Consider the following 12,442-nt stretch of genomic DNA (forward strand, 5'->3'; position numbering starts at 1 on the left):
TCATTGAACTATTCAAAAGTTTTCATTTAAGTTATTAAGCTGTTAATTATTGATGTATGTCCTTTTTTCACACCACTTACACTAATCAAAAGTTCTATTTCTCCTTCTCTTCTATAGTTCAGTAATTTTCATTAAATAACTTTGAATGTCACAAATCCGTGAACCAAAATATAAACAACTTTCTTCTTTGACCTCTGATACTAGTTAACAAATCAACTTGAATATACGGTATGTTCTTTTACTAGTTGATGTGTATTGATTTACCATGCCGATTGTAAAATCGTACTTGGAGTTCGCTAGTCGGACTTAAAAAAAATTGATAGCTAAACGACTTAAATAAAAACTTTCAAATACTTTAATTACTTGAATAAAAATTTTCGAATAATCTAATAATTTTATAACATTTTAGAATTAAATAATCAAAATATAAATTTACTAATGAATTAATGGCAGTCTAGGTTACCCGATTTATATTATAGCTCCGGTTGCGGATTTTAGCGGTTGGTTGGCGAGGGCGGGATAAATTCACCTTTTGGGCCGGCGGTTAACTTTCACTGGCACTTGTCGGTTGTCGAATGGAACTACAGACACGTGACGGTTATGCTTGTGTATCCATCTTGTTTTCTGATAGCTGTGTATCCATTTTTTATTTCATCGAGTTGCGGTCCGCAGACTAAAAACAGCTCTGACCGTTAGATTTCATATTATCGAACGATCAGTAATTGACTATTCATATTTAATTAAAAAGATTATCAGTGAGTGAGTCAGAGTGATACGTTAGCTAATATCATTTAAAGAAAAGAAGGTTCAACCATTTTTCAATGTTTTGATTTCGGAGCAATAATTGAGGGAATCCGAAAATGGAGAAAACTGATGGAATTGGGAAAGAAAATGGAAGCACAGAAGAAAAGCAAAGTTTCAAAGATGGATCAATTTGTGGGTATAAGTCGCTTCACCACCTCTTGAGCGCAAATCTTAAGCCTCAAATCTACCAGGTCTTTTCTTTTTCTTTTTTCCCGCTTTCCAGGTTGTAATTTATCTGTCTTCACTTTGTTGATTTAATTGGGTATTTTTGTTTTTCTTAATCTGGCCATGCACTGGGCAAAAAAATCCAATCTTTCCTGTTATTTTTCTTATATATATATATATATTGTAAAAGCAAATTTGATCATGAAAAAGGAAACCCCAGTTCAAATTGTCTACTATGAATCGATTGGTTATTGTCATTTTGGTCAGTTTTTGCCACTGAAATGATCATTGCAGTCGATCCTAGAATTTGTAAACAGTTTATCTCATTAACAAGTAACATGTTTTGCCTATTAAAAGTCAAAATCTACTGATTTTATTGCTGATGAATGTAACAATCTTTTGGAATTTTGTTATGGTTTATTAACAGGAAGTCAGCCGGTTGCTTCTGGGGCTGAATTGCGGGAAAACACTTGAAACTATTGTTCTACCTGAATCAGCTAAAGCCCTCTCTTCAAAACATGATTTTGATCTTCAGGTGCCTATTTATTTATCCAACATTACTGCATTATAACGATTCGTTGATATAGAGATCCATCATCTTAGCTCATCAATATTGGAAAACAATAACCACAAGGTTGGCCTGGCTGAAATCATAATACTCTTATAAAACAATCAAAGTGAAGGAACAATATATGTTTTGGACACGTTAGATATACAAGGCACTACCATGCATTTTGACTGCAATTGAAGATTATGTTAATCTTTAGGCAGGGTTAGTTAATCTATGTCATATGTTCTGATATTTGTATGGAATATTTTTCTTCCTCCATTTTCCCCCTTTTCCAGTTTCTAGTTCATACATTTGAACATTTGGTTATAATAGTTCTAATGTAAAATTTTAGTACTACCAGAATCTCCTTGAAATATGTTGATTTTCATTCAATCCGCTCTTATCTAAGTGGTTGAAAAACATCCCTTTTCTCATTACAAAATTATCTCATTACAAAATTATTCTCTCACCGACCGGACCTGAGCATACTTGTAGCTATTATCTCCGTAGATTTTTGTCATTTCAATACAAGTATATTGTAGAAGGCAGTTATATGTGCTTTTTCATTTCAAATCGTTCCAGGCTTTCAAATTTTCTGCTGACCAAGAGTTGTTAAGAGAACCCCGGGTAGTAAGGGTCGGTCTTATTCAGAACTCCATTGCTCTCCCAACCACTGCTCCCTTTTCAGACCAGAAAAATGCTATCTTTGAGAAATTGGGACCAATAATTGATGCTGCTGGTGCTTCAGGAGTCAACATACTATGCTTGCAGGTATGGTCAATTTTATTGATCGATGCATAATATTCTGAAAATGCAAATTAATGAATCTATGATGCAAGTTCAGGAAGCATGGATGATGCCATTTGCCTTCTGTACACGAGAAAAGAGGTGGTGTGAATTTGCAGAACCTGTTAATGGGGAATCTACACAGTTTCTTCAGGAATTTGCACGCAAGTATAACATGGTCATTCTAAGCTCAATTCTTGAGAGGGATATAAATCATGGAGAGACTCTCTGGAATACTGCTGTTATAATTGGAAATCATGGCAACATAATAGGCAAGCACCGTAAGGTAAATGCAGTAGTTTATCTGGGTTTGGGTTTATGTTCCTTGGAATTTTTATTGATTTTGCTTAAATGACTGGCTTCTGGCAGAACCATATTCCTAGAGTTGGGGACTTCAATGAGAGCACGTATTATATGGAAGGAAATACTGGGCATCCTGTATTTGAGACTGCTTATGGGAAGATTGCTGTTAATATATGTTATGGAAGGCACCATCCTTTGAATTGGCTAGCTTTTGGTTTGAATGGTGCTGAGATCGTTTTCAACCCATCAGCCACGGTCGGCGAACTTAGTGAACCGATGTGGCCCATTGAGGTTATTCTTTACCCCCATTTCATATAATACTTAACTATCTAAAGATTGGATGTGATACTGATTTAGTAGAGAGTCATTTATCTAATATTACAAGTGCAAATGACATTTTGATACAGATGTTAGCATTATATCAGTTAATGCCTGCCTACCACTGAACTGTCTTCTACAAGTCGTTTGACATATTATTCCTTTATATTACAGGCACGTAACGCTGCAATAGCAAACAGTTATTTTGTTGGGTCAATCAATCGTGTAGGGACTGAGATTTTCCCCAACCCATTCACCTCAGGGGATGGAAAGCCACAACATCCAGATTTTGGCCATTTCTATGGATCTAGTCATTTTTCGGCACCTGATGCTTCCTGCACACCATCACTCTCCCGTTATAAGGATGGACTGATGATCTCAGATATGGATCTTAACCTCTGTAGGCAACTGAAAGACAAATGGGGGCTCCGAATGACTGCAAGATATGAGTTATATGCAGATACGCTTGCCAGTTATCTGAAACCAGACTTTGAACCCCAAGTCATCTCTGATCCCTTGTTACATAAGAAGTCTTCTTAAGTACCTGTCTTCTTAAGTTCCAGGTACTAATTGCAGCTCAATGTATGAAGCTAATAAATGGAGATGAAAATAGAAACTGTATTGATTTATCATATTGAATCATCCACAAGAACAAGTTCGTTGTGTTTGTGTTTGCAAGTATTTGTGCCCTTTTCTGTTAGCAATTTCTGATCACTCCACCAGCTTCCATTTTTATTAAGATGAAGAAAAAGGAATCTTGGTGTCTGCATTTGGTGAAAAAATATAAAATGAAGTGGAATGAATGTTGACAAGCTCACCGACTCTCGTTTTCCCTCTTTTTTCTGTCTGTTTCTATAAAAATTTTCAAGTCTCATCATCTAAGCTTATCCACAATTAAAAAATATATACATACATATATATATCTACTACTTAAACAGACTTTTCAAAGCCTATGAATAGGCTGTGAATGTCTCATTATGCATTTGAAGTGTTAAGCAAGTGGGGTGCGTGGAAGCAATAAACAAGTATATGCTTTCTTAAAGTTTTGGTAATATTGATCCCTTGGCATCCAAGTAATTTTTTTTTTCTTTTCAATTTAGTTCCCCCTTTTAATTGTTCAAGCTATTATATATTCGCTTCTTCGATTGCTTTGTTAAGAAGTATCAAAGCTGGTTAATTAGCAGCACAAGACTATTACGGATGTCAACTAGCTTAATTATAGGGAGAAATTCAAATTTGTGATCCAAGATCACTTCTAAAGGAAGGTGGTGTTGATTTTGCAGTTTGGGGTTACAATAACTTTTTGAACTCGGACCAAACATAACTAAGGTAGCACAACAAAGTAATAAGTTCACAATGACAGAATTTGGTATACAAGCTAATGCAATTCAAAAGCTTAGTAGGAGCAATTACTACACATGGAGTCTTTAAATAAGTTTTATCTGAAAAGAAAAGAGTAGGAGCAATTACAACACATGGAGTCTTTAAATAAGTTTTATCTGAAAAGAAGAGTGGTGGAGTGTAGTTAGTGGTGTTAGAATTGTGTGACCAATTCTTATTAAAATAAAATATAGTAGTAAAATAAAATAAAAGTAAAATCCATATAGAACTACATTTCTTTTGTTTTATTTTAAAATAATGTTTTTCAACCTTAATACACTTCATCTATTTGATATTAATTAGAATAATGTGTTTCAACTTTAAATATATGGTTTTGCAAGCCTATAAATAGACATAGTCTACTTCTCTTGTATTAATTTTAATTCAACATAGTGAATTATCTTCTCCTCTGCTCGTGATTTTTTTTCCAAAAGAGTTTCTATGTAAAAATCTGTGTGTTCTTTTTGTTTTTTATTGTCATTATCGATGTTCTATTTTTTAACAATTTGGTATCAAAACTTTCGGGTTGTTCATCTCAATCACGGTAATGGCATCTTTAAAATATGAAATTTTACTGTTGGATCACAACACCAGATTCTCGTTGTGGCAGATAAAGATGTAGATAGTTATTGCGCAAACAGACTTAGAGGATGCCCTACTATGGATAGATAAAATACCTTCGACAATAACGGAGGAAGAGAAGAGACGTAAAGATCGAAAGGCGTTAACACAGTTACATTTGCATTTGTCTAACAAATTTTACAAGATGTGATGAAGGAGAAGACTATTGCTGCATTATGGAAGAGGGTGGAACAAATATGTATGTTGAAAACTCTAACCAGCATGCTGCATATGAAGCATCGTCTTTATGCTCATCGTTTGGAGGAAGGTGCGTCTATGCACGAACACTTAACAATGTTTAAAGAAATTCTCTCAAACTTGGAGGCCATAAAGGTTCAGTCTGATAAGGAAGATCTAAGGTTGATTCTACTTTATTTGTTACCCCTGTCTTATTAACCTTTAGAGACAATTTTGTGTAGTCGCGAATCTCTCATAGTTGATGAGATGAAGTATCTTGTGGTTAAACCTGGCTCTCAGAGAAAGAGTCTCATTGTTTGTGAGAGACAAAATCGAAATGTTGATGATGATTGTAGAAAGATACAGGAACGAAATCCTCATGGTAAATTTAAGGGAAGATTGAAGTCTTCAAATAGAGGTAAAACTTGTAACTTCTGTAAGAAGAAAAGGCATATTAGATCTGAGTGTTTTAAGCTACAGAACAAGATCAAAAGGGAGGTTGTGAATCAAAAGAGAAAACAATCAGAAAAATTCGGTAAACCTGATGTTGTAGAAGACTATAGTGACAGTAAACTTTTAGTTACTTCTGTCAATAATTCTAAAGTGAACGAGGAGTAGATCCTCGATTCGGGCTGCACTTTCCATATGAGTCCCAATCGGGATTGGTTTATAACTTACAAAACAGTGTCCGAAGGTGTTGTTTTGATGAGAAATAATGCTTCGTGTAAAATCGCAGGTGTTGGAACAACTAAAGTTAAGATATTTGATGGAGTTGTCAGAACACTTAATGACATGCGACATATTCCAGAATTGAAGAGAAATTTGATTTCATTGAGTACTCTTGATTCAAAAAGGTACAAATATAGAACTAAAAGTGGAGTTTTGAAGATTTTCAGAGGTTCCCCCGTTGTGATAAAGGGCAGAGAAAGATTGCAAAGTTATATGTTTTGCAAGGTTCTACTGTTACTGGTGATGCAGCTGTCACTTCCTTTTCCTTGCTAGATGATGATATTACTAGACTTTGGCATATGTGCCTAAGGTATATGAGTGAGAATGTCATGGTAGAATTGAGCAAAAAAAAGACTTCTTGATAGGCAAGGAATTTGCAAACTAAAGTTCTGTGAGCACTGTGTTTTTTTGGAAGTAAAAAAGAGTTTGATTCTCAAGAGGAATCCATAACACGAAAAGAATGTTGGAATATATTCATTCTGATATGTAGGGGCCATCTAAAGTGCCTTCGAAAGGTGGAACTAATTATATGCTAACATTTATTGATTATTTTTTCAGAAAGTTTGGATGTTTTTCCTGAAGCAGAAAAGTGACGTGTTTTCTACATATAATTCTTGGAAAACTATGATTGAAAAACAAACGGGAAACCAAATAAAACACATTCGCATAGACAATGGCTTAGAGCTCTGTTCTGATGAGTTTAATGAACTATGCAAGTTAGAAGAGATCGTGAGACACTTGACAGTTCGTCATACTTCATAGCAAAACGGCGTTGCAGAACAAATGAATAGAATGATCTTGGAGAAGGTTCGATGTATGTTGCCGAATGTTAACTTACTAAAGTCGTTTTGGGCCAAAGTAGCCTCTACTGCATGTTTTTTGATCAACCAATCTCTATCTATTTCCATTGAGAAAAAGACTCTACAAGAGGTATGGTTTGGTAATCCTGCTGATAATTCTAATTTAAAGATCTTTGGGTGTCCTGCGAATGCTCATGTTAATAATGGAAAACTGGAACCGAGATCCATCAAATATGTTTTTCTTAGCTATAAAGCTGGTGTAAAAGGGAATAAGTTATGGTGTTCTGAAAATAAAAAAGTTATGATTAGCAGAGATATTTTTGATGAAACTATTATGCTACCTAGCTTATCTCTTAAAGACTCTTCCAATAAAGAACAACAAAAGTAGGTGGAGTATCAGATTAATCCAGAATCTACAACAGAGTCGAATCCTTAAGCCAGTACATAAATTCAGAATAAAGTTGCTTCTTTACCACAATACTCTATCACCAAAAACAGAATTAAAAGAGAGATTAAACCTCCAAACAAGTATGCCAAGGCTGATCTAGTTACTTATGCTTTAAATTTGGTTGAAGATATAGACGCAAACCAAGAGCCATCTAATTATTCTAAGACGGTTAACTGTAAAGACTCAGAAAAATAGATGTTTGCTATGCAAGAGGAGATAGAATCACTCTACAAAAACAGAACATGGGATCTTGTGAAGCTTCCTAAAGGCAAAAAGGTTGCTTGTTGTAAATAGGTGTTTAAAAAGAAAGAAGTGACTCTAGGAGTTGAAGAACCCAATTATAAAGCAAGGCTTGTTACAAAGGGTTACAGTCAAATTTTAGGTGTAGACTTCACAGATGTGTTCTCTCCAGTTGAGAAGCATAGTTCGATTCAAGCTTTACTCGGTGTTGTGGCCATGCATGATTTGGAGCTTGAGCAGTTAGATGTAAAAATTGTATTTTGGCATGGAGAACTTGAGAAAGATATTTACATACAACAACCAGAAGACTTTACAGTCTCAGAAAATAGGACTATGTTTACTTGCTGAAAAGGTCCCTTTACGGTTTGCAACAGTCACCAAGATAGTGGTACAAGAGGTTTGATTCCTTTATGACTTCTCATGATTTCAAAAGAAGTAGCTTTTACAGTTGTGTTTACTTTAAGAAAAACAGTGATGGTTCTTTTGTTTATCTACTCCTTTATGTTGATGACATGTTGATAGCACCGAAAGATAAAATAGAGATAAGAAAGATCAAAGCCCAACTAAGTGAAGAATTTGAGATGAAAGATTTGAGACCAATAAGGAAGAAACTTGGTATGGAGATTCTCAGAGATAGAAAAGTAAGTAAATTGTACCTAAGTTAGAAGGGGTACATTGAGAAAGTTCTTTGCAGGTTCAATATGCAGGTGCTAAACCTGTTAGTACTCCTTTACCAACCCATTTCAGACTTTATCGGCTTTGTCTCCACAATCAGATGATGAGATTGAGTACATGTTACATGTTCCATATTCTAGTGCAATGGGATATCTTATGTATGCTATGGTTTGTTCACGTCCAGATTTATCATATGCAGTTAGTGCAGTTAGCAGATACATGGTGAATCTTGGTAAAGAACCTGAAAAGTAGTTCAATGGATTTTAAGATACTTACGAGGTACTACTGATGTTTGCTTACAATTTGGAAGAACTAGAGATGAATTCATTGGGTATGTTGATACTGATTTTGCTGGAGAAATTGATAGAAAAAGATCTCTCACAAGTTATATCTTTACAATCGGAGGTTGTACAATCAGTTGGAAAGCTACTTTGCAAACTACAGTCACTTTGTCTACCATTAAAGCTAAGTACATGGAGATTACTGAGGTTTGTAAAGAAGCCATTTGGTTGAAAGGATCTTTAGTGAACTCAATGAAGACTTTCAAATCAGTACAGTATTTTGTAACAGTCAAAGTGTTATCTTCCTTACAAAGGATCAAATGTTTCATGGGAGAACAAAACACATTGATGTTCGATATCATTTTGTTTGTGATATTATTGCTTGTGGTGATATTGTTGTGAGAAAAATTAGTACTCATGAAAATCTTGCAGATATGATGACTAAGTCACTTCCCATAACTAGGTTTGAGCATTGCTTAGACTTGGTTAGTGTTCATTGTTGAAGTTAAACCTTAAGGGGTTTTATAGAAGAGGTGAAGAACTTGTTCGTTGAGAGTTCGCGATAAAGAACTTGTTCATTTAGAATTCGTGTCAAGATAGAGATTGTTAGAATTGAGTGACCCGAATCCTTATTAAAATAAAATACAATGGTAAAATAAAATAAAAGTAAGATCCATATAGAACTACACTTCTTTTATTTTATTTTAGAATAAGGTTTTTCAACCTTATTACACTTCATCTATTTGATATTTATTAGAATAAGGTGTTTCAACCTTACTACACTCTTTCTATTAGAATATGGTTTTACAAGCCTATAAATAGACATAGTTTACTCCTCTTGTATTTATTCAAATTCGACATAGTGAATTATCTTCTCCTTTGCTTGTGGTTTTTCCTGAAAGGGTTTCCACTTAAAAATTTGTGTGTTCTTTATTTTTCTTTCTTTTTTTTTCTTTGCGATACATTGTTATTATCGACGTTTTATTTTTTAACAAGTGGAAATGAGGTTGAACCACCAATTGAAGCTAAAGGCATAGGAAAGTGACAAGTTGAGGTTGCAAAGGCGATATTTAGTCTAATTGTTACTATAGAGGACGAATACATTATAAAACGAGGGGTTATTCGCTTTGCAAATAGAAGCTATGGCTAAAACGGTGCTTAGAACTATGGCCACAGTTTCAACCATGAAATTAAAAGTGCATAGAAAATAAAAAAGAACATTGAGATTGTTTACCTTGTTCAACTTTAGTCTACGTCTACGGGGCCTTGCCCAAAGCAATGATCCACTGTCTTTCTCATAATACAACCAATTATTTAAGTCTTAACAATGGTCTAACGCTTACCAATTTAGTGACCTTACTATTGCACAAAGACTAGATGAATCTCCCACTAAGCTTCCCCCTTGAAAGCTTAGCTCTGCAACTTAAGGGACCCTTATTGCTTACAATAATAATGCACACATGCACATTCCTAACTTGAACAAAGTTGTGCTCTATCAAGCTCTTAATCTCTCAGTTACTCTTTAACCTAGACAAAACTTAAGGTTTGTTTACATAATAGATAATCTAATAACTTTTTTATAAAGTAAGACTAAAAATCAGCATAAGATAATATTTCCATAAGAGTCTTGATGTAATCCAAAGTCTTTAACTATAGAAATGCCTTTAGTTGATCTGCAAGTAACGTTACTTAATCTATAAGAAACCAATTTTTAAGTATTCAATTTCAATTCAATTGGTCTTTATGTTTTAAGCTCTAATTTGTCCAAATTATTCCATTATAGTTAACACAATACTTTTGTTCTAAAATTTGCCAACTCTTTAAAATAGACAAGTAAGATAATAAAACATTGTTTATAGTTGTGGTCACTATTTCAACCAAAGAAATAGCCACAAAATTAACGTTACTTTCAAATGTGTCAACAATCTTTCCCTTTGGCAATTTATGAACAAAACACATACAGGGAAAAAATTATCACAGTTACATAATCCCCTCCTAAGTAACTCCCTCTTAATCAAACACTCTTCATTAAGGTAATCATTAAGTACAAGCTTGTTAACGAGTTCCAAAACATGTAAGAGCAAGTGTACAAGATTACTAGACTGAGTGAGTAAAGTAAAAGAATCATCATACCAAATTATCGAGAATTAGAACTCTAAGTTTTTGATTATTGTTGCACAAAAAAAAAACCTCATACCCATCATAACACCATCATTTTACCACATTACTCCCCTATAACACCTCATGCCCAATCTGATTGCCAGATCTGGACTATAGGGTGCTACGCTTATGACTGAATTTAACTAACACATTCGTAAACACATTCCAAATGTCAAAATAACTTAATAATAAAAACATTTATAGCACAGATAACTAATTGACTTTTCCAAATGAATTTAATACAACTATATCCCCTTAATATAATATTTTTACAATCTTAGCTTAACGATTTTGAAATATTTACTTAGACTTGGAAATAATGTTCTATGACCAAACTTAATTACAATCAACTCTGACCCTAAGGCTTTATAGGTCGTTCCATTGTATGCATATTACAACTAAGAAGTATGACTGCTTGAGTTCGGTAAATTCTGGCATGGTCCTTCCTCGAATCCTTGAATTGTCCACTATATTTGCAATTCATAATAACATAGGTAAGTTCGAATGAATCTAGTGAGTTGTCCATCTTGTATTAGCACAACATCAGTATGCTTGTACTTCATGGTTTTGAATTCATATTTGACTTGTCTGTACTAGAACAATTCACCAATCTCATTGGCGTAGTCTTAATATTGCACAAATTGGCTCAACTTGTACTTGGCACATTATCATTAATGACCTCATCACTTATTTACTTGCGCATTTTGGATAACAATTTAGCTTGCTCAACTGCATTGGATCTATCACCGGTGACTTGAAATTAGGAGTTTCATAATCGGTTTATGCACGATCTTGCACATATAAAACTTTCACTTATGAGATTTCATTTATGTATAGTCAGAGATATTGAATTATAGAAGTTTAACATTTTTGTGGATTATACTCGCGGATTCTTCCTTGAATGATTGTCTTTCTGACTCCCATGCAATTACTTCCTTGAGAGATAATCTTCGCGGATTATTACTTACAAACTTATGAAAGAAAACCTATAGATAATTCCCATAGCACATGACTTGCATTAATAGATACGGATTATTACTTCAAGGTCACCTATAACATCTTCCACGAAATGCTTCTTGTAGGGACCCAAATCTGCCCGGGCCCAATTGAATGACCCAAACCCAAAACCAAATGACCCAATTTACAGACCCTAACAGCCCAAGCCCGCTACCTTAAAAAAAAAAATTTCAGCAGACACAAAAAACCTAGCCTCCTCTCCAGCCGCCGCTTCTCCCATGTGCACCGCACACCACCATGGCTCCTCCACGCGTCTGACATCACCTGCAAAGAAAGATTCGCACGCAAGTAGCAAACAACAAAGAAGCAAACAACAAGAAAATGACAAAAAACATAGAAATAAAAGTCTTGTAACTTGGCTTTAAAAGGGAGAACCTTCTCATTTGTAGGGGGGAACCGATTGTAAATAGAGGGGGATTTTTGATATTTCAGAGGGGTTTTTTTTTAATACAAAAATTGTATTACACGGTTTTTTTTTTAGAAATCAAAAACAAAAAAGAAAAGGTTTGATTTTGTTTTGTGTTCTTCTTATCTTTTTCTTTCCGATCTCTTTTTATTTTTTTTCAAATCTATTTTAAATAAACGTAATAAAAATAAGAAAGGAGAAGAGGGCTTACCCTTCTTGAGATCACCGAGGAAAAAGGGGGAGATTTGTACGGCGGCGGACGGTGGCTACCGGTGCCGAAATTCTCACCGGAGCTCATAGAAATGGGAGGAGAGATGAGAGAGCCTTTGAAAGTTTTTTTTTAAGTTTTTTTAAAAGATGCAGATGTGAAAATGGTGTTTAAAACAAAAAGTGATTTTAATAGCAGAATAAAACAGCACCATTTGGCGCTGGACCCATGCCTTTTGGCTTAAAATGGGGAATTGGCGCAATCAGTCCCTCTCCTTCGCTCTTGCATTCAATTTGATCTTTCCCTATGTTCTTTATTTTTTATTTTTTATTTTTTTCCCCTAAAATTGGCGCATCTGTTCACTTCAGTCTAGG

At 34.5% G+C, this 12,442-nt stretch overlaps 1 protein-coding gene and 1 long non-coding RNA gene across 2 annotated transcripts; one reads left to right on the top strand and one right to left on the bottom strand.

Annotated features, from left to right (window-relative positions):
- Window positions 1-658: 658 nt before the first annotated feature.
- Window positions 659-3,604, top strand: LOC108479924 (beta-ureidopropionase). The gene is made up of 6 exons (XM_017782778.2): window positions 659-995; window positions 1,397-1,504; window positions 2,102-2,290; window positions 2,364-2,591; window positions 2,675-2,899; window positions 3,101-3,604. Exons 1-6 carry the CDS (start codon window positions 861-863, stop codon window positions 3,464-3,466), a joined length of 1,251 nt encoding a protein of 416 aa, XP_017638267.1. The 5' UTR covers window positions 659-860; the 3' UTR covers window positions 3,467-3,604.
- Window positions 3,605-11,283: 7,679 nt separating this feature from the next.
- Window positions 11,284-12,231, bottom strand: LOC128285691 (uncharacterized). The gene is made up of 2 exons (XR_008276229.1): window positions 12,072-12,231; window positions 11,284-11,718 (listed from the first exon to the last, which is right to left on the bottom strand). It is a non-coding gene; the product is annotated as an uncharacterized LOC128285691 (long non-coding RNA).
- Window positions 12,232-12,442: the final 211 nt, after the last annotated feature.

Source organism: Gossypium arboreum, chromosome 12, assembly GCF_025698485.1.
Source record: "Gossypium arboreum isolate Shixiya-1 chromosome 12, ASM2569848v2, whole genome shotgun sequence".
Taxonomy (NCBI): domain Eukaryota; kingdom Viridiplantae; phylum Streptophyta; class Magnoliopsida; order Malvales; family Malvaceae; genus Gossypium; species Gossypium arboreum.

Bases quoted from the DNA above. Each gene is read 5' to 3' on its own strand.
- LOC108479924 (XM_017782778.2), top strand. From the start codon at position 861: ATGGAGAAAACTGATGGAATTGGGAAAGAAAATGGAAGCACAGAAGAA. The intron at 996-1,396 runs GTCTTTTCTTTT...GTTTATTAACAG, and splicing joins TTAAGCCTCAAATCTACCAG to GAAGTCAGCCGGTTGCTTCT. The intron at 1,505-2,101 runs GTGCCTATTTAT...AAATCGTTCCAG, and splicing joins AACATGATTTTGATCTTCAG to GCTTTCAAATTTTCTGCTGA.